This window comes from Lytechinus variegatus, chromosome 8 (genome assembly GCF_018143015.1).
Source record: "Lytechinus variegatus isolate NC3 chromosome 8, Lvar_3.0, whole genome shotgun sequence".
Lineage (NCBI taxonomy): Eukaryota > Metazoa > Echinodermata > Echinoidea > Temnopleuroida > Toxopneustidae > Lytechinus > Lytechinus variegatus.
In genome coordinates this window covers 31,415,844-31,439,026 of record NC_054747.1, presented here as the reverse complement: position 1 = coordinate 31,439,026, position 23,183 = coordinate 31,415,844, and the positions used below count along the sequence as shown (strand labels likewise).

Here is a 23,183-nt window from a genome sequence, read left to right as displayed (position 1 = left end):
CAAAGGTAAGGCATGAATGGAATAAATGACCCCCAGATGTCATAATCCCACATGAGTGAGTAAACATATTTGCAAATCCCATTTCAATGAAATTTTTACTAGAGTGTTTACTAAACAATTGTAAGGTGAATTATCTAAAAGGTGTTTTGAAATGGATTTTAATGCAGCTGTTGTAGCAGTAGCGTACGCAAGGAGGGGGGGGGGGGCGGTTACAGTGGTTCAACCCCCCCTTAATTTTAGTTTATACCCAACAACCCACCCCCCCTCATATTTTATTGAAGACCTTTTTTTTTGCTTGTCAATTTATTTGGGGGTAGGAAATAATTTGAAAGGTGTTAATTTTTTTTTTACCCACAGAGTAGACTAATTGTACAAAAGTCTTTAAATCCTCATGCATTGTACCATCATGGTTTGAAAAATACAAATGAATATTTCTGGTCTTCCAAAAGAGCCAGAAAACAGCTAAGTTTTAATTATGCTTATCGCATTTCTTGCTAGCTCTCTTGGGGAGGTCAATAAAAATGACGACATAAAACATAGATCACATTTTCTGGAGATTTTATGAGTTGATAAACCTTTGAGTTGATCAAAGATAATGAGTTTGATAATGATCTTTATAATAATAATGATGATGATAATAATTACAATAAAAATAATAATCTGCTTTTACATAGCGTATCATACAACGGAACGTCTCTGAGCGCTTTACAGATATATTATCCTGGTCATTGGATCATGGCATGCCCGCATACAACTGTATGCCTTTCTCCACTCCCTGGGGAGCATTCCAACGAGCATTTCAAAGTCAATTGCTAAATGTCAGTCAAGTTGTACATGATTACTAAAAACATTTAACATATTGCGATTCATTGTTTACCTAGAGCATTTAGATTTACAACGCAACTCAATTTATGTTCATTTTAAACGGAATTTTAAATTGAACTCGTGATCAACAGCAATACAAGAACTTATTTTACAGGTTTAAAAAAATAAATAAATACTTGAGGGCTATTACCCTTAGCACGTCACTATTTGTTTTCCTCCATGACAAGGACAAGAATAGCATTGTAATACCTAATTAGATTTGTCAGGAAAAGTGGCAAGATAATGCAATTTATTCTGAGTTACACTATTGAATACAAGATCTTAAGATGGACAAAAACGTCAACCTGAGCGTTTAAAAGTCAAAGGAGCAAAATCATAAATATATGCCTTTCACTCAGAAAAAGTAATACATATACAATAAAAATCATTTTGTATATGTAAGGGTGACATCAACTGAAAACATTTATTCAGAGGCAAGAAAGAAGGGAATAATCTTCACTTTCTTGAAAGTTTCCAACATTATCAAAATAATTTCAAGGAAATGTATGAAATAGATAGCCTTTCCATATATGAAAAGATATGAAATGCAAACTTTCCGCAACTTTTTCACTCCTGCTGGATAACCCTAACCGCCTGTTTATAGCATTTAGAAGTTTTTCAAAATAAACACAGAGAGTCTGGAATAGTTCAGATGGCTCTGGAAATAAACATGCTGGAAATTCCATGAACAGTTAACTAGAGTTGAAATTTTAAACTTACTTTGTATTGCTAGTGTTGTTACATAGACTACTATCTTCTTTCACTCTATGCTTGAACATATGATAAGTGTAATGCTGGTTCAAAGAGAATGTTTTATTACAAATCTCACAAGAGAAGGCCTTTTTTTCAGTATGCAATGCCTTCTTGTGAGCTGTGAGGGCGGCATTTCCTGTGAACGCTTTCCCGCATTCTAGACAAACATAGGGTCTAATGCCCTTGTGTCGTCTCTCGTGTTTGATGAGATTGGCTTTATCACAGAACCCTTTGTCACAGACGGAACAGAAGAACCGCTTCGGCCGTTCCTGATGCATGCGTCTCCTATGCGCAGCAACGGCCTTCTTGACGCGGAACCCTTTGCCGCAGATTTCACACTTGATCGGTTTCAGTCCGGTGTGTTCATCTTGATGGTTGTTCAGCGCGCTCTCCGACGCGAAGGTCCGAGGGCAGAGCTTGCAGCGATAGATGCGGTTCTGCTCGTGGCTATTAATATGGACCAGCATCTTAGCCTCGCTGATGAACAGCTTTGGGCAGTAACTGCATTTGTAGGCTGCATCTCCTGTGTGGTGTTCCCGCTCATGTTCACTGACCTTCTTACGTAAGACGTACCTCTTGGGGCAAAAGCGGCACTTGAAGGGTCGCTGCTGGAGATAGTAGTGAGTGCCTTTACCAAGCATGTCCTTAGGTTCATCTGGAGATGGTTCTGATGGTTGATGAACCTTGGGAGGTGATTCCTTTGCCTTTGCAGGCGGCGCCACCTTCTTTGCCGAAGTCTTGGGTGGCTTGAAGGCTTGATGGGTTTGCTCATGCTTCAGACAATGACCTTTCTTCAAGAACCGTTCAGAGCAAAACCTGCATTGATAGCTATGGGCGTCCATCTCATGTTTCGCAAGGGATGCCCTTGTCTTGTACTTCTGGTTGCATTTCTTACACACTTGGAACTTTGGTTCATGTATGATCATGTGATTCGCGAGAGTCTTTGCATTGGCCTGCCCTTTACCACACACAGGACAGGCATGCTCTTGACAGTCATCGTGGAACACCTCATGAGCTTTCAATCTCCCACACGAAGGAAAGACCTTTCCGCAGGTTCCGCATTTAAACTCTATCACTTTTGCATCCTTAGCTACCTCTTTCGTTTCACTGACTACCTCTTTCTTGTCACTATCCACTTTCTCTTTTCGGACAGGCTGTTTGGCGTTGACGTCCGTTTCTATTGATTTCTTCTTTTTCTTCTTCCATGTGAGTACAGCTATCATCTCATCTGGTTTCCCAATGGTGTGTTCACATCTTATGTGTCTCAGGATTAGTTTGGTTGATGTGAACAGCTCCTCACACTGGCTACATTGGAACTTCTGTGAATCTGAAAATAGTGAGATAATATGACAATAAACTTTAAGTACAAATCTCAACAGGCAAGTGTATTGAGAGTTCCCCCAAGAATGTATTGTAGGTCCACTTTTATTTCTACGTCCAAGGTTGTCAGAATCTGAAAATGATGAGATAATATGAACTTATAAACTTGTTTATAAGGTCTCTTGTTATTGCCATTAAGAACCTTAACAGGCAAGTGCACTGAGAGTTCCCCAAGAATGTGAAGTAGGTATACTTTATTTTCTAGTATAGTGTCATCTGAGGTTGTCGGTCACAAGTGAATTATCCTGCCCACCAGTAAATCAATGAAATCAAGAAATTGTAAGAAATTCTGTGTCAAACACTATGAAAAATTGATAATTTTTATAAAATTGAAAAACAAAAATCAAAATGGTGATTATATCCATTATCCATTATAATTGCAATGCTTTAGGTCAGAAAGGAATTATCAGTGATTTATAAGAAAAGAAACCAGTTACCTATGAACATATCTATGATTAAGCAGTAAGGGTACCACCATACTGTTAAAGAAATCTTCCAACTGGCAGTCCCCTGGCCTGGGGCCTGTTTCATAATAGATTTCTAATAACATTGTTATGCTACTGACATAATTTGATTAGTTGATAGTAGACTTGTTATGGAATTGTGCATTCGTTGTTGCAAAAATTCTTTGACATGGGACCCTGAAATTGAAGTCAGTCTTTGGGATGACTAGACTGGCGGCCCGTCTCATGGCGCTGTCACACCTTGGCGTTTTAGACAGCGTATGCCCGACGTATGAGGAATTTGGCGAATACACTGGCGTACGTCGAATACGTTACGGGTAAGTTTTGCATACGTTAAGAGTACGCTAAAATACGCTGGTATACGTCGTCATACGGCGAGGTCATCGAAAAATTTTGTGCAAGCACAAAATTTTTCGACGTATGCCAGCGTATGGCTCATAAGTCCCGCATACGCCGGCCATAAGTTGTGGGCAAGTAACGCGATCGTTGATACACGTTGACATGCACATGTTACTCGTAAGTTATCCATAAGTCGATGTACGTCGAGATAATGTCCAGCGTACTCTAAAACTTCTAACCTATGAGTAACGTGCTTTGAACGTATGTGTAACTTTACTCCAACGTATATTGACGTATGAATACGTGCTCCGGACGACCACAAAACTTACTGAACGTGTTTATAACTTACAGCTACCGTATAATGGCGTATTGACAACGTTTATAGGAATTGATATATAAAGGTGGGGTTCACAGGAGTTTTCTTCGGCATGGCTGTGGTGTTGATACGGTGATGTATCGTGCGGTTATGATTTGAATAGTCGAGCGGCAGCCTTTTTATAGGCTACGACACGTGTTCGTCAGTGATACGCTGCCGCGTGCTATGCATAAGTTAGGCTATCGTAGGGCATAAGTTGTGTACGCCAGCAATACGCTAAGCATTCGTTGGAATACGTTCCTTATAAGTTCACGAAGCGTTCGATATAAGTTACTAAAACGTTATGTATACGTCCAACTCGTTATGAATATGCTAAGTATACGCCTAGAATTGAAAAAAAAAATCGAAGTTCAGCGCATGCCGACGTTTTAGGGAAATTTTGATACGTCGGGCACACGCTGTCAAAAACGCCAAGGTGTGACAGCGCCATTACAAAGAGTTACGATTGATCCAATCAATCACAACTATGGACTGCCAGTAATGTAAACATCTGTTATACATGGTTATTCAGAGAATTTTCTAAAGTGTATATTCATGCATTTTATTGTTTTCTTGAAGATTCACTGTGTTTCTCTTTTTTTACAAAGGACATTCTGCAAATTTTCTGGAGAAAAAATTCTGACACTGATGGATATCCATAGAGTTATGATTGATCCAATCAATCGTAACTCTTTGTAAGATAGGGCCCAGGAATAGAACCCATGGCCTTCCATTTTTTAAAGGTGTGCCCAGTGGGCTCCACCAATTGAACCAATATGCCAGTTGTGGGATATCGTATAACCTGGTTCTGCTGATAAAACCTTCTATCTGAAAATAATAAAAAAATTGAGGGCAGCTTAGAATAGACTGTATTTTTGAAAATATAGCAATGGTGGCAGTCTCATATTGTGTGAAAACAGTCTCCTGTTGCCTGTGAAGAACTCTTTGAGGCAAAAGAAGGTTGCTACACATGTTATAACTCTAAAATCTATCTTATTGTGAGCTGTCATCAAAATATTTAAATCTTGAGATACAAGGATTTATCAGCCCAACCAAGACAAATTCTTGATTTATATTTTAAATCTGTTGTTAACTTGTCGTACATACCTTGATCAAATTTGAGATCCTCAAACCTCGCCTCCATCCCGACACACTTCTTGTACTCCTCGTCATAGAAAACCTTCAGTTCACTTCCTGGTTGAATGACCTTTGTGCTTCTGAAGTAGATATTGCCATAATGCTGATACGCCTCCATGTTCTGTTCTTCTTCGCTCCTTGCGCATCTGATGTGTGACATCCAGTTCTTGCGTCCGTCGATATACAAGAAGACTCCCCCTGGATTGCATATCTGTAATCACAGTGAAAAAACATGAGCCTGGTGACACAAAACTCAATAATTGATCATTAGTCCAGTTTTTATGATGGATTAAGAGATTACAATCATCAAATCAATCCTGTCATCAATTCCTTCCTGTGCCCTGATTCTTAGTTTTAAGTTTCTAAATCAAAGCATGACTTTCAGAATTGTTGGTACATAATAATAATTTCTTGTCTTTCTATTTATTTTCCTTAAGCGCTTAGAGACATTCTTTGAGATAAGCGCTATATAAATGTTAATTATTTTATTATTATAATATTGAATGAACTCGAGGGAGATACTATATATATTTCCTGAAGAAGTCTCATATTATCCAGTCATGATGATTGCAGACGGTCTAATGTTCAGTATCTCCCCAAACCAACTCAAGTCAATGATATTAATACTTACAGCACTTAAATGTACCACTCAAACTATTATTAGTAGTGATTTCATACATGTATATGCGTTTGCCTGTCGATACCTCACATTTCAGGTTATTCACGAATAAAAATTCAATCCTCACATAGTAATTGTGATGTCAACTATTGAAGTGTACATAAAAATAACACTTTAACAATCTTGTGCTGGGCTTTGATATTTAAAAGCTAGGATGAGTATAATGGACCAATAATTAAATACAGAGGCACAATAGGAAAATGATAGAATTCATGGAGGGGTGTATGGCTAATAGGATTCTGAGAAATACAGCTGAGCCCTGGCTGGACCAGTGAGACATATTTTACATTTAATAAATTTAGACGGACAAAATTCATGCTTAAATCTCAGGTTGAAAATGCCTCATTCAAGTAAGAATATATATATGCTCCATGTTTTTTTAAATGTTTATCAATGACAATTAGCTCAAAATGATAGACAAAATGGTTCATTCCATGTGGTAATACATCTTAAATGTAGATCAAGTACTTGTAGACCAACTGAATATAATCCGGAGATACACCATACCTCCCACGATGTCTCCTTGGACCAGCCCTGCTCCTCATCCAACAACGTCCCGGTATAGGGTCCAAATTCCACCCCTTTCTCCATCGTATCCCTAGCAACCACCCCCTCTACTTTGTCCGCCGATGCCACCTTGAATATGAGTCCCTTTGGAAGCTCCTGACTGGACGATATGATTGCATTCTTTTTGAGATTGAGGGCTGAGAGAAGCTGAGGATCAGCGGCCGAGGCGTTCTGGTCCGGGGGACTTGTGCTTGGTTTATTAGAGGATGCAGGAACCTGCTTGCGTTGCTCTTTAGCTTGGGTTTTCTTGGGAGGTGCTGGTGCAGGTATCTCGCCTGATTGAAGAGTGGTGGAAAAATGAATTGTTATTAATCAAATTGATCATCATAATCAGGCCAGGCTATTTACAATGATCATTATTTTGATGGCCTCATGGAAGGGTGGGGGATCAAGGCCATCAACATAATGATCATTTTAAAAATGGACAAGGAACTTGACCATGGCTTAGTCTACACAATTCCATATTTAAGGGAAACCAGTATTCTTCTATTACTTCTCTGATAGCAGTCTACCCGAATTTAATGCATTTTTAAAATAAAGTTTACAAAGGGTTTGAGATGATATTTTAGAAAACAATTCAAGTTCGAGGTATAGAGGAATAATCACAGAATAGCTCTGAGGTGAGTTTCTTACTTACCTTGAGGTTGTGATGCATTGTTAATAATCGCTGGTTCAGGAGTTGTGATATGTGGGGCAAACTCTCCGCTCAGTGCAGTAGATTTAACCCCATGACCTCTGGCACTGTACGGTGACTGCTCTCGAGTCGGCTGCATGAGATTCGGGCTTGGAAGCATTGGAGTTGACTCTGTTTTAAAAAGAAATAAGTTTCATAAAATTTGCTTGGAAACATCTTAAATTAATCCAAGGTTGTCTAGGCTGTGGGCTCAGATGCCCCACTGAAAAAGCCTTGATGCTCCCCACATGAAGCTTTGGAAATACATGTATTTGATGCCCTTTTTCATTTTTGCCATTTTTGCTGACATAATGTACCCTATTAAACAATGGCACTGTCCTTGAAATATCAAATTTCAAAAATCTGTAGAAATATACTATAAGATGCATGAACATCACTCTCTTTCCCCTGTCCCTCATGCTTTTCTTTTACACGTTGTTATAACAATAAAGCAAGTTATACCTTTAAGATGAAATTCAAATCCTCAATTATAGTGCAAATTCATTTAAGGGTTTTTGCATACATGTACAAGTTTTGGTTTTACCTCTGTTAGAAGTACGTGTACATCACACTAAAGTTTGAATTTCCGATGGAATGGGTCTGAGATGAAATAAGTGTACATTTAAAGAAGAATCATGCCACTGCTAAATGTGCCATGTACTTGCCGAAAAAACAAATTACATCTTTCATGAGACATCAATTCCAGATCACAAAAATTGCCCTATTTTAATTATGTACAACTGAAGTTAAAAAAGTCCTGCATTAAAGGTAAATGCTAGTTTTGGTAATCAAAATGAGTTCGTATAGAATCCAATGAAAAATGACCACCAAAGTGTCTGTTGGTATAAATAAAACGCATGTGCCAAAGAATTCTGGAAGAAATTGTGTAATTGCTGAGGAATCAGCAAATAAGCACAGGATTCGGGTAGAGCATTGGGCACGACGCTCTAAGCAATAATTATACATTGTCCCATATGCACTTATCTGTGTTGGGATCTTCTGTGTGAACATTTTTCAGCGTAGATTTCAAGATTTCACAAAGTTCAGTTAATGTAACTGTACCAGATCTAGATCCTCGATGATATACTGAAAATTAAGCCTTGTTTTACAGACTTTCTCATGAAATCAGTGTTTACTGCAACAACTGGAATTTCTCTTTAAACAAAAAAAGAAAGATCAGCAACTTGTTTGATCAGAAGGGATTACCGGGAAACATTGATCGAAATATAGATGTAGGATGTGGTGCAGGGAACGCTCTAATGGGCTGATCCATGACAAAATCAGGTTGCTGTGAATGCGAGGTTGAGTGGTAAGGCAAGTCAATGGGGTAAGGTGCGACATGTTGCTGATGTGGTGGTGGCGGTTGCTGAGGTTGCTGATGTTGTCGACTGTCTTGTTGATCTCTTTCGGGGCAGTAGAAACCAGGAGGGTAGTTGCCTTCCATGGCTCAACAAACAGATCTTAAGATGAAATGAAACAAAAAATATATCAGAACGTAACTATGATATGAAATAATTCACTGAATAGGCTAGATCTAGATCTATAGGCCCGTATTCTGAAGTCAGGTTTAACTTCGACCACAGTATAACTCCCTGCTAAAATTATGGGGAGCCAAAATTGAAAAAAAATCTGGTTAAATTATATATTTTTTATGTTTACTATGTTTCCTTTTGCTTTCATAATGAAGAAAAATACTTCAAAAACTTTAGTTATCATTCCCAGACAATATGAACAATTTGGTGTCCAATAAGTTAATTTATTGGATGTGTATTGTTAGTGATTTGTGCCCCATTTGGCTTTCCATACTGAAACCAAAATTTTAAACCAGAGTTTAATTTAGTTATCAAATATTAAAATTTAAAACATGATTATTATTATTATTATTATAATCATTCATAATCACATTTAAATTTATTATTTGTTAAACAATATTTTTTTATCAAAAAATTGTTCAAGGCAGCATTTTTGTAACACTGATTCACTTTATATCGAAGGTACATCATAACGAAGCGGTTCAAGACAAGGGTCAAGCCTAATGTATGCCTTTTTTACAAATGGATCGAGGGATCCACACTAGCCAGGAGGCTTCTAGAGAGTAAAAATCATTTACTAACGTACATGTAAGGTTACTCTCGTACGAAGCAAGGGCTTCTTTTCTATACATGTGTGTGTACCACCAAAAAACCTGGAACTTTCGCCCCCGAGATTTCTACTTTCTCTCTAAAAGATCTAGCTCTAAATCATGTACATGGGATACAACTTTATTTCCGAATTAGACCAAAAGCTTCGGTCTCTGTTGTGTTGGTTGTTCAGCTGAACTCCGTTGGCTTCACTCACCAAATACAGAGACCGAAGTTCTAGCGCGCTCTGTACAGGGGACTCAATGGCCATATGTTTATGTACTTAAGATTGGATAAAACAGAGGAGCATTTCATGAAAGGACTTGTCAGACGTTTTATCCGACAAGTCCTATTTTATTTTGACAGTTACCATAGTAACATTGCTTATCAACAAATCAAAATCAAGGAAAGATGTCAGATCTGACAACTTGTCGGACAAAAATGTTGATGAAACGCTCCCCTGGGAAGTGAATTTGCGCAACAGCCGTGGTAAGTCACCGTTTCTGTTTCTTTTAACTTGATTTTTCTCTGTTTTTTAGCAATTAATGCCAAGAGGGAATATCAACAATTTGCATTTTGGTAGCGTATATTTTCAAAATTTTTATTCATTAAAGACAAAAATTGAAGAGCCCCGACGGGGGGATTTTGCATTGCAAGTTCCCTAATGGTGGCTGCACGATAGCGAGCCGTCTGTGTACGAGGAGAAATATAAAAAAAATGTTAAAAACTCCTCGAAACAGACGGCTGCCAGCTGTCTATTTCCGAATATGATATTGATTTTATTTTTAGACAAGAATTCATTAAAAAAATGACAAAAATATCATGAAAAGAAGGAAGAGACTTGCCCAATGTTTACGCCACCATGTTGTTTTCTATTGTTCTTCACCCATGTTACGCGACGCAAGTGGGTGAAGAACAATAGAAAACAAGATGGCGGCGTAAACATCGGGCTAGTCTCTTCCTTCTTTTCATGATATTTTTGTCATTTTTTAATGAAATCTTGTCTAAAAATACATGTAAAACGTGTAGGTGTAGAGTTAAATGAAATCACAACCAATTAGGCTCCGTGATTTTTAATAAAAAAGATGGATTTAACATTAATCTTTCATTCTTTGTTATGGTCTGTAGTAGCGACGTATTTCCCTACCCCACCCCCAAATGTCTACTTGTGACGTCACCGGCCATGCTGCCGTGGATTTGACTGATATGGCTGACTGGCAGAACTTGAACTAGGACAACGCTCCTCAGATGTCATATTTTGCCTGGTGAGTTTGTCGATCCCACCCCTATTTCTATTAATTATTATAATCATCGAGCAGTGGTGTTCATTTACTGACCCCAGCTGCTTTATTGGCGTCATGGACAAACCGTAATTTTGCAATTATTTTCGGGGACCCACATTGGGTTTTGAGTGCTTCGGTGCATCACGGCAGGTAGGCTGGGAACAGGCAGGATTGTTCGTGCGGTGGGGATTCGCGCGGGCCGGTTCTACCGAGGGCGCCCGGACTTGCCGGTAGCGGAGTTCTCTTCGGGTGGTGTTTAGAGTAAGTTTTGAAGTTTTTATTTTCAGATTCTTTTCTTGTGATTGATATTATTTTGTTTCCAATCTGACAGTTTAGAATCTACATTTTATTTAGCCTTGGTTTTTAGTGCAATTTTATTAAGGATTGCAGTGATTTTGGTGGATTTTGTGGTGATTGTTTTGTGAGTGGGTGTGATTGTTTTTGACCGCGGATATCTCCTGTCAATTTAGGAGAGGGGAGGGGGTGACTATCGTCATCGACTTAAACATTTTGAAATACAATTTCGGAAATTGATATTGGTTTTTATAATTTTAGGTATTATTGCGGTGACTTGAATTCATTCAGGTAAGACCGATATCGGAATCGGTGACCAAGATTTTTGGGCTTAGTCTTCACCGCAGACCTTGATCAAATATTAATCGGGATTCAAATATTAAATTCTGGTACTTTTTAGGGGTTTTACAGACTATTATTGGGTAACTTAAATTAATCAAAGTGTGTTTGCAGAGTGATTAGACTAGTGTGTTTGTTTAGTCTTGGTTTTAGACTTTATTAATTATTTAATACAATATATTTTAGTACACTTAGATTTAGATCTGGTAAAACTGAAGAATTATAGAATATTGACATTGCCTTTTTCGGAAGGAATTATCGGTGTTTCTTGCGCGACTCTGTGGCCTGGCAGTGGTGTGAATTACTTCCGATGGGTTGGGACCCAGAAGTAGTTTAGACTGGACTGAGGCCGGCATAGTTATCGTTGTTTCACTGATTATTTGTCGGTGGCTAAAGTTTTAGGTTGTGTTCCCGTCGGACGGTGTGGCCAGGAGCAACCTACTGCTGAAGTCTAGCAGTTAATCTTTGTCAGTATTTTGACTGGTGTTCTTCGGAATAATTAGATCTGGGTCTAATTAGTTTCTAATTTAGGGTGTTAGTTTTTATTTAGGCTCTTCTATTATTTTGCGGTGTGTTTTATTAAAGGTGATTGTGTGCATGCTTGGGTGAAAACTAACTCACGGAAGTTGCGCGTCGGCTAGTTGTGCAAAGCTGCGCCGTGCAATCGTCGCAAATAATAGTCTGATCAGAATAATCACGTTAAACTTACCTACAACATTTAAATCAACTGGCAAGCTGACATTAAATCAGGCCAGTGTTAGCCTTGATAAAGGCTTGATGATTTATTAACAATTGTTTTATTGATTGAATTATTACTAATAGTGTTTAACCAACACATAGCGACATTGTTGCAATTAACTGGCAAACCAAACAGTATAATCAGGCCAGTGTTAGCCTTGATTTAGGCTTGGGGATTTATAATCGGGACAATTATCAATCCGGTTTAAAATAATTATTGTTTTATCAATTATCGATTGGGATATTACTTTAATTACTTGCACAAAATATTTACAGGGCTGAACTAGTTTCTTTTGGGTATTACTATTTTACATTACAACTTGCTAGTTTAGGCCCAAGACTTTGGATTATTTATTGGACATATTAAATTTGCTGATTAATAATTTTGGGGAATTTAATCGGGAGTTTTTGTATATCAGAGGATAACTCATTGTATGAGCCCTCTGTTTACGGCTGAGCAACCGGTAATTGTCGGGTATCCGAACCCGATTAACTCGCTAATTAAAGTTTGGAATTTTATAGATAGCAAATTAAACCTGCATACTTATTTGTTTTAATAAATGAATGATAATCTTAACCAACAGTTTCTGATCGAAATACAGGGCAGGTTAAGGATATTAAGGATTCTGTTACGAGCATACCGTGCTAGAGTTCTTAATAGGCAGGAGGTAATTCAAGCATTGGTGTACCTTCTACTCCAACAATAGTGGTTACTGTTAATTGATTTTCTTTGGGTTAATTTGGTTGAGTTTGCAGTGATCACTGTTAATTGATTTTCTTTGGGTAAATTCGCTGGGCTTTGCAGTAGCCCACAACATGGCTGAATCAGACTATATACCGATTAATTCGTGCTCTCTTTTGGAGATAGCGACCGTACCCGGTATGACTACAGCGGGTCTCGCGGTCATTGCGGAAACCCGGACGCATGATGGGGTAATTACCCCAGATCTATTTGCGTCTGTGCCAAGCCTGGGAAGTGTCCAGGTGGAAAGGTTTGATTTTTCCATTCCGGCTGTGCCGACCACAGCTACAAGCGGAGCCACTCCGCCTCAACCGGCTGAAAGTTCGGCAGGGTTTCAAACTATCCCGGAACCTAATCCGGTGGTAGCTAATACTCCTAGTGGATCCTCCAATCAGCAGGCACTTCCCTTTGACTTACACTCACCTCCTGAACATACTAGAGGTGGTAATCTATCAAGTTTCAACAGTGCCATAGCTGTTGATGTTTTACGGGCCAGCGCAAGGCTGAGCTCCTTCCTGAGGCGGGACAATCCCTTATCAGGTGACAACTTCGGATCCATGCAGAGTTCGTCAGTACCTCAGAATGAGAGGCCTGATCTTCCTCCGGTGGAAGATCTCCCCCGCTATCGTAACCCGGGGCATTCACTGCATTATCCAGATATTCAAGCGGTGCCTTCAAGTGCCCCAGTCTTTGGGCACATGCCCCAACCAGCAAGTGCTAGAGTTCGCTCACGGGCAGGCATATTCTTTCAAGAATTGCCGAAAGACCTTTCTTTTGACGGCAATACAAAATGGGACCCATTCTTTCGGAAGTTCACACTTCTAGCAGCAGATCAAGAATGGGATGGCCAGGAAAGCTTGGCCTATCTCTGTTGGTGCCTTGAGGGCAAAGCTCTTGCTTACTATGATAGATTGGCCGCACAGAATCCAGCTATGGATTTCACCGTTGCCATCCGGAAGATGGCTGCTCGGTTCAACTTTTCAGAACTACCTGAGTCCTCCCAATTAAAATTTATGGCTGCCAAACAGGAGGCCAATGAGTCTTTGGAGGAATGGGTGGATCGCCTTCAAGATCTTGCGGTTCGCGCATTCCCGGGTAGTCCGGAGAGTTTTCTCCAGCAGCAGCTAGTACTTCGCATGTGTCAAGGAGCACATGATCACAATGCGGGGTACCAAGCCCTGAATCACCGACCCAAGTCGGTGGAGTCGGCAGCTGAGGCAATCCGTTGGGCCCAGCATTCTCATAACGCTGTGTTTGGCCGATCAAAGCCTGCAAGAGTGGCCGCAACTCGTGCAGGTAATCCTTGTAATCGGATGGTAAATCAGGTCCATCCAATTCCTAGCCATCCGCAGAGCAATACAGGGAATGCCCTCTCAAAATCTACTTGTACTGGTACAAGAACTAACCAGTTCAACCCCATTGGCATGGGGAATCTGGTCGAACGACTGGATGGGTATGAAGGCCGACTGGATGTGATCTCCAGTAGTGTGGCCAAGCTCTGCGAATCCATCAAGGCAATGAAGACGTGTCTTTCCGGAGACCATTCACTGAGGAATAAAACGCCCTCAGTTTCTTTCCTTGACCTTGAGGGAAACGATGTGGGGTCGGGAATGATGGCCGAATCTCGACCCAGGAACAGATCGGCCAATCCGGGTCAAGAATAAATCCGGCTACACCAGCAAGCGACGAACAGGGTATTGATGCTGTGGCTGAAGTATCACTATGGTGCACAAGCCCCGGCAATCCTGAAGAACATACGCTTGCCGGCGACTTAATTGATCTTGAGACGGATCTGGGAGATCCCATAGACTTTGAGACAGATCCTGGAGACCTCATAGATCTCCAAACAGATCTGAACGATCTCATAGATCTCAATACAGATCTTGGTGATCTAATGGATCTCTCAACAGTTCTCGAATCAATCCCATCGGTTACTCTAAATCAGAGTATACAAGCCGGTGAATCTTTGGCGGTTACGTCAGAGAATGAGAATGAACTGGAGGCGGATCTAGAAGACATAATTGTCTGCCGCCTTGGTACCAGTTCCATGGCCTCTATTCCTATGTCATCAGGAGGCCATTCTGGAAAATCCGGAAGTGAAGACTTGGAGGAATTTCCTCTAAGCATGCCTAATAATGTAGGGCAGGAACAAAGCTGTATGCTTAGCCCAGAAACTCCTGGGTCCGCCCCACAAAACCTGGATGCGGTTTCCCAGGATAGGCGGCTCATTAAGCATAAGAACATAGCTTTGGAGCTGTTGGGTCAAGCTGACCCCATGATACAGCTAGATTTCTGTAATCCAGGATCAGCACATACTGCTATAGCCAATATGCATTCGTCCTGCATTTCAGCAGGAGTCCCTTCTTGGAAGGGGCAGCCAGAGGCACTGCCTGACACCCGGCAGAGGAGGCTATGGGATCCTGGAATTAGCAGATTTCCCAAGACGAAATCCTTGGGAAACCCTGACATGGATCGGGGATTGCTTCGGAGATAGATTATCTCTGAGGAAAATACCCGGAAATTGTCTGGGAGACTCGGAGCAACGCTACCGGGCGTTGTGATCTGGTCATTAGGGCAACCGCCTAGATAAAGTTAGGTTTTTGGTTTTTGGCGGTCGATTAAATATTGCCCATTAGAAAATTTTCCCTTTTATGAGGGAATGTTTAGGCGAAAATATTATTCATTCGCCAAATTCCCAATGTGTTTTGGCCATTTTTGGATACTAAATTGGTGTTGTTTTGGTTTTCAAATTTGTTTTAATATGGCCTATTGGATCGTTTTGATCCACATTTGTTTTAAGTTTTTGGACCCTGTGTTCTTGGGGGAAGGTTTTTCTTAAAAAAAAAAATAAAAAAAAATATTTTTTTTTAGTGCTCTCCAGTGGAAATTTATGGAGGGTACAACGGGAAATAGTCGCTCCAAATTGGGTGGCCGAATTTTGTCCAGATTTTTAATTATTTTGGAAAATATGACCAAAATTTTTCAAAACGGGGGGGCCTGTAGTAGCGACGTATTTCCCTACCCCACCCCCAAATGTCTACTTGTGACGTCACCGGCCATGCTGCCGTGGATTTGACTGATATGGCTGACTGGCAGAACTTGAACTAGGACAACGCTCCTCAGATGTCATATTTTGCCTGGTGAGTTTGTCGATCCCACCCCCATTTCTATTAATTATTATAATCATCGAGCAGTGGTGTTCATTTACTGACCCCAGCTGCTTTAGGTCTTTCGCTTAACCCTAAATAGACTGGGCTATTTCGACGCCTAAAAAGACTGGGGGGGCTGATTCAGCCCCCCCTTATGATCTCGGCCGTTGATCGCGCGATCGCGACGAAAATTGGCACACGCATTACCCATGGCATTATCTACAAAACTATAACATCAAATTCGGCAAAAAATCTCATATCTCATTAATTATGCTAATTTATGCGTAAAATCATAAGTTTGCTCTAATTAATAAAATAATGCCCCTGAAATGCTAATTTTTGTTTCACATACTCTAGATAGGCATCTGATCAAATTGATTTTTAAAAAATTTCAAAATCAAATTTATTTTCTTATGTATTCTATTGTTTTCTAAATTTCTTATGTATTTCTTTGTTTTTCGACTTTTTGTTTTTTATTGTTTTTTCAATGGAAATTGAAAAAACAATTTTATTTTGACCATAAACAAGATAAAATCAATTGATTTTAAGCAGTAAAAGGAAAAATAATGAAACATTTATGAATTTTGGCTAAGAACACTATTTGCATTGGATTTGTACACAAATTCACGTTTTTGAGTAATTTTGGGTCTGCATGCACTTACGAAATGTTGCGTAATTTTGGAACCGCGTACCCGGGGGTCACAATTTTGGTCTCAAAAGTTGCGCGAGACTTGAAAGTAAAAAGTCAGCGAGCGACGCGGTCAAAAAATTTTGCGCAGCGGATTTATCACGAAAAATGTCGAGGGGGGGGCTGAATCAGCCCCCCCCCAGTCTTTTTAGGGTTAAGACACTATTGGGTCATTCCATCTGGATTCACCCAGTGGTTGCACCCGACCGTCTCAGAATTCGTTGTAATTTGGTATACATAAAATTCAACATGGCCCAAGCACAAAACAAAAAAAATTAGTCCAATCGGTCCGTCGGTTCTCGCGCTACGGCCCGCCCTTTTCTCCTTGTTTTGACAAAAATGGGCGTGACCTTCAACTTTCAATGGCCACTGCGTCGTTATGTGTTGACCAATTTTCATGAAACTGGTACCATTTGATAGGAAATTCAGAGAGGAATCCAAAACATGCATCGAATAATGTATTGGAGCAATTTATAAGGTCATGACCTTTGACCTTAACTTTGACCTTGAGTTTGACCCCTGGACAAATGTATGTTAATTATTGGTATGATATTGACAAAATATGTTAAAATCAATGATGATATTTTATTTCTTCACCTTTAAAAACTCTTCCAAAGATACCATGAAATTTCACTCTAGTCCCACACACTGATATTCATGTTAGTAAAGTGTTTACCAGTTACATGATTTCTTCCAATCTTAAGTTACAGTATGCAAGCACATGAAAAGAAATTAAGCTTAATCAGTTCACAAATAAAAGATTAAACCTTTATGCTCATGAATAGGTATCTGTTTAGGCATTTTGATGTTCATCAATATATATTCATTTTGATGTTCGGCAATATATATCATATATATTCATAGTAGTAAAGTCTTCACTTTTATCATCAAAATATATACATGTATATATATGTATATGATATATATTGCTGAATCATAAAATGCCTAAACAGATACCTATTCATTAGCATAAAGGTTTAGTCTTTTATTTGTAAACTGATTAAGCTTAATTTCTTTTCATGTGTTTGCATGCTGTAACTGAAGATTGGAAGAAATCATGTAACTGGTAAACACTTTACTAACATGAATATCAGTGTGTGGGACTAGAGTGAAATTTCATGGTATCTTTGGAAGAGTTTTTAAATTTAAAGGTGAAGAAATCAAATATCATCATTGGATTGATTTTAACATATTTTGTCAATATCATACCAATAATTAACATATACGAAAATCAAGTTAAAAAATTATTTGTCCGGGGGTCAAACTCAAGGTCAAAGTTAAGGTCAAAGGTCATGACCTTATAAATTGCTCCAATACATTATTCGATGCATGTTTTGGATTCCTCTCTGAATTTCCTATCAAATTCAAATGGTACCAGTTTCATGAAAATTGGTCAACACGTAACGATGCAGTGGCCATTGAAAGTTGAAGGTCACGCCCATTTTTGTCAAAACAAGGAGAAAAGGGCGGGCCGTAGTGCGAGAACTGATGGACCAATTGGACTAATTTTTTTTTGTTTTGTGCTTGGCCTTGGGCCATGTTGAATTTTACGTATACCAAATTACAACAAGTTCATGGAGTTCTGAGACGGTCGGGTGCAAAATTGCACATTCATTGACATTGGGTGAATTGGCATGGAATGACCCATAATAATTACAACAGTGTCAAGACGTCAATGATGAAGAAGTATATGTCATTATATCAAAAAACATCATCATTGCGTCCTCAAGACTAGTTACAAGTTTTTATACAACCGCCAAACCGCGAGTTTTCCGTCTTCACTGACGTCTGTGACTGAGACTGTGTCCACCGAGTACATCGCATCGACCTCTGGCTCTGTTGAGCTCCGCCGCGGCGCCGAGGCTGGTGGAGCAAACTGCAGAGCTCCTTGACCAGCCGGCCATAACAGCACGAGCGCACTGCATAAATTCAATCTGTGTGTGGTAATGGCATTTTGCCGGCGTATTTTACGACATAAAAATAATATTATGGAGTCAAAAGTAAATCATAATAAAAGATTGAGATTTGTCTTCACATACCCCGTCAAAATATTCACAGGAATTCACCCCTTACACCCTTATTTGATGTTGAAAAATGATAGATTTTTGTCCTCAGTCACAAAGAAACTCTTCTGCAGCACCAATCGTAAGGTATCTTGCATGATACAAAATAAGTCAAGGATTTTCTCCAATTTTGCTGCAGAATTTGTCGTTGATTACAAACTTTTCCAAATCACTTTCCCTTTCTGACGATAAATCGAAAAAAGTAGCTGTTGCTACTATTTTTCTCCCTTTCTCTCTCTCATGACTTCCTATTTCTCCACTTTCATCAGTCACTTCTCTCACACAATTTGGGCTGCCATCTCTAGCTGCAGCGACAGCCGCTGCTCCCAGTCTCTTTGTCTTCAAGTTCCTTCATTTCCAAAACTAATTGACCCCCTAACATTTACAATTAAACTACACGTATCATTGTCCCTCTTTCATTCAGCCTTCCCCATCGACCTCTCTTCACTTCTTCCTTTATATGTGGATGTGTGTGTCTCTCTCTCACCTACTCTTCCTCCAACTTTCAATCGTTCTCTCTCTCACCTACTTTCCTAATTTCAATCTTTCTCTCTCTCTCACACACACATACTAGTACCTTTTCATCCATCTTTTAATCCTTTTATCTCTCTCTCACCTACTCTTCCTCCAGCTTTCCATCTTCCTATCTCTTTCTATTCCAAATCTCAATCTTTCCTCTTTCATTTAATGTTATTTCTCCCTCTCAATTCCTTCTATCATTAGGTCATCCCCCCCCCACGATTGTCTCCATCTATCTCACCTACGCTTGATTCTGGGCCTTTCGCAATCTTCCTTGTTCTCCAATCTCATTTTCTTCTCTTATTTAGTCTTCTCTCTCTCTCTCTCCCTCTCATTCATTCATTCATTCACCTCCCCACCCCCTCTTTACCCCATTCCCAGCTTTGAAATCTCCAATTTCTTCTTAAATCTACTTTTTAAAATCTCTCTGCACAAAATGTATTCAAATTTCATTATCTCATCATAGGGTCATGGAATCCACAGCTATAGAGCGGATCCATAAGGCTGAGGGCTCATGAGGCCAATTAATTTTGTCATATCATACTTCCTTTTTTGGCAAGGTGTTTTAATAAAATGACTTGTCGTCAACCCAATATTCTTTAATGTAAACTTAAATATTCCCTGGGCCATTTGACTTAGTTGCAGTTAATTACAATTAATGAGAACAAAAAATAGGGTCATAGAACCTCAGCATTATTGGAAGATCCTATTAATGGAGGGACACTTTATTAGAATTTCCATTTTGAAAAATTTAAGATTCATCTGAAAATTAGTAGATTCTCTATTCCGTCAAAATTTCAAGATCTGCTTGCCTTTTTCATATGAAACTTTTTACTTTCTAGTAGAAATTCTATTAAGAGCCCTTCTCTTAATATATTCATTTAAATTGGAGATTGTTTTGAAAGTGTAGCTAACAGCAAGGCTACAAAACAATTATAGTCTCATTCAACTTTCCTGCAAGTTTCCCCTCTCTTCATTAATGCCAAGATATCCTTACTATCTCCTCAATTTCAAAGAGATACCTTAAGACAGGCACCATAACTTTATAGAATTTCTTTTAGAAAATGACAAATTGTTTGTCAAACAGTCAAACTGACAAGTCTTCACATTCAAGTGAATAAAATTAATATTGACAAGAATGTTCCTTTTTCTAAATAGAAATTCTATACAGTGTCTCTCCATTAATTCCCCTATATTAATCTAGCTGGTCATGAAATTGATTGCTATAATGTAGAGAGGAGCATGGACCCTACAACGAGGTTGTAGTAGGGTCCATGCTAGGAGCACTGCAGATAAATGGAGATGTATATTTAAAGAGCTTTGAATAATTGAATTTAAATGGATAAAACTGGTTTATTGGACAAAATCTGTTTTTAAATGGAATTTTTATTAACATGCCCCGCTTGATAAGTAATAAGGTACATAGTTTTATTGTTGCAGGTTCATAGTCACTCACACACGCTCGTTGTTTTTTCATCCTCTGTCAATCTCTTGTAAAAAGTGACCCCATCCACAGAATCAATCGCAGGTAAAGTACAAGTAAAATATTTATTACAATACTGAACACTATAATCAGTTTACAACATATGAATAAGAATCGTACATCACCAAAAATTGGCAATAAAGATACATCAATTTGACAAAATGTTATATTAAGTTTTCACATAAATATTGCACAGAAAATGAGAAAAATATACATAAACCTTTTAAAAAGTTTCGCAAGTTTTAAGGACATCTTTTTGGGTGCTCACTGCTTAACAAGGAAAAGTAAACTGAAGCTGGTTAACACAATGTTATTATTCAATGAGGTGCCATCTTATATCTTATACCATTATGTACATTAACCATGGAACGTGTAGCTTTAATGCCTTTCTTTCATCTCTGAAATGTTCAACATACAATAAAAACCATCATCTCAACATCTCTTTTAAAATTTTTTTTAAATACCAAAGTGGAATATTTTTCCTTGCATCTTCAATCCGTGATGTAATGAGATTATATAGGCCCGTATTCTGAAGTCAGGTTTAACTTAAACTCAGGTTTGAAGAGGTGTGGTTTAAGTATGGGAAGCCAAAAGTATCAAAATTGTTTATTAAGTTGTACATTTGTTATGTTTACTGTGCTCTTTCCCGATTCATTGATGGTGAAGACAATGATCTACTTATACTTCCTAGACAATTATGAATGATTTGAGAGCCAAATGAGCTGAAATATGATATCTCTACCGTTAGTGATTTATGTAACAATTGGCTGTCCATACCTAAACCACAACTTTAAACTTGAGGTTAAGTTAAACCTGCTATCAGAGTTTGGAATTTCATGAATCAGAACATAAAATACAGGATGTATAATCGTCAACCCTCAAAAATTCATTTTGATTTGTTTACATTGTAGCATATTGTAAAGCACAACTTCATAATTATTAAAGCAAACAAATAACATTGTAAAGAAATTATAAAGAAGAATACATTCTCATAATACCATATTTACATACAGTACGATAGAGTAATATAATAAATTTATGTAAATTCATGCCTGACAGTGACTTCATGTCAACACAAAGCTTAGTAATTGATTGTGGAGCTGATTTTAATGATTTGATCATACACAATAATCAATGCATAAATTGTAGAAAACATTTGTTAAGCTTTATTATCATGAGGCCAAGGTGTACAAAACACTGCCCATCCTGCATGGTAAATGCTGGGAAAAATACCCCACGTTTTCGTCCTTCTTTCTATATTCCTCATGAGTTCTTCAAAATTCATGGAACTCATGTTATCTATCCATATACTCTCATCCGCAACCACTACATCGTTAATCCCTATAAGCTGACCAGGGGGATGTTTCACAAAGATTTAAGTATGACTTAAGTTGCACTTAAATGCCAATGCGTACATGATATGCAATGCATAATCTTACTGATCAATACGCAGTGGTGCATGTCCTCTTGGCATGATCTGACCATTACTATCATGCCTTTTATATCGCGCGCAACGGTATGAAATAGTTTATACCTTTCAACTTGTCGTTATTACTCAAAAGTCGAGGTCTTCAACAAATATAAATTAAGCAGAACTGTGGGAATTGCACCCTGAACTAGAGGTCTCAATGTGATAAACTCTGACTCGAATGCACTGCAGCATGCATGCACTGACCACTTGTAACACAACCACCTGCAATGATTGAACTTTTAACTGAACTGAGTACACAAACAGTCCCTGTACATAAATAACACCTCTGGCTGGCCCTGACACTATTTCTAGCAAGTCCCCTCCATAGTTTGACAAAGAAATCCGCTAGGTTTGAATGGAGTGATAGCTGTGAGCGTGCATTGCAGGAGCTGAAGGAGAAATTGCAGTGTGCACCAATCCTCACATACCCCATTCCCCAGGACGATTTCATTTTGGACACAGATGCAAGTGCAAATGCCATTGGAGCAGTCCTGTCTCAGGTTCAGGAAGGACAAGAAAGGGTTATTGCCTATCACAATAGAAAACTCAGCCGTGCTGAAAGAGCTTACTGTGTTACCAGGCAAGAACTTCTCGCTCTAGTCGAATCTCTGAAGAACTTCAGGCAGTACCTTTATGGAAGGACAATCACTGTCCGTACAGATCATGCCACTCTGAAATGGCTGACTAATTTTAAGAGTCCAGAGGGTCAGTTGGCAAGATGGTTGCAAGCAATATCAGAGTACAATCTAACAATAGAGCATAGCCCTGGCAGAAAGCATACAAATGCTGATGGTTTGTCTCGTATGCAATGTAAGCAATGTGGAAGAGAAGAAGTAAACGTGGATACTAGTGTCCTGAATGATCCTACAATATCTCCTGCTAAGGAAGAATGTAGCATCAGGGGTATATCTTCTCGGCCTTCACTAACACTTGCTGAGTTGCGACAAGCACAACTGGCAGATGACACGCTGAATTGGATGCTAGTGATGAAGGATAACCAGGAATCTCGACCAGATTGGAGTACAATAGCTCAGAAGCAATCAGCAATTAAGACATATTGGGCTCAATGGGAACAGATTGAGA

The 23,183-nt window shown here is 38.9% G+C and overlaps 1 protein-coding gene across 1 annotated transcript; it reads right to left on the bottom strand.

Annotated features, from left to right (window-relative positions):
- Positions 1-273: 273 nt before the first annotated feature.
- On the bottom strand, positions 274-18,724 carry LOC121420349 (zinc finger protein 431-like). Its single transcript, XM_041614944.1, has 6 exons — positions 18,604-18,724; positions 8,418-8,671; positions 7,176-7,343; positions 6,479-6,813; positions 5,263-5,503; positions 274-2,944 (listed from the first exon to the last, which is right to left on the bottom strand). The coding sequence occupies exons 2-6, from the start codon at positions 8,653-8,655 to the stop codon at positions 1,581-1,583; spliced, it is 2,346 nt and encodes a 781-aa protein (XP_041470878.1). The 5' UTR covers positions 8,656-8,671; positions 18,604-18,724; the 3' UTR covers positions 274-1,580.
- Between the last annotated feature and the right edge of the window lie 4,459 nt (positions 18,725-23,183).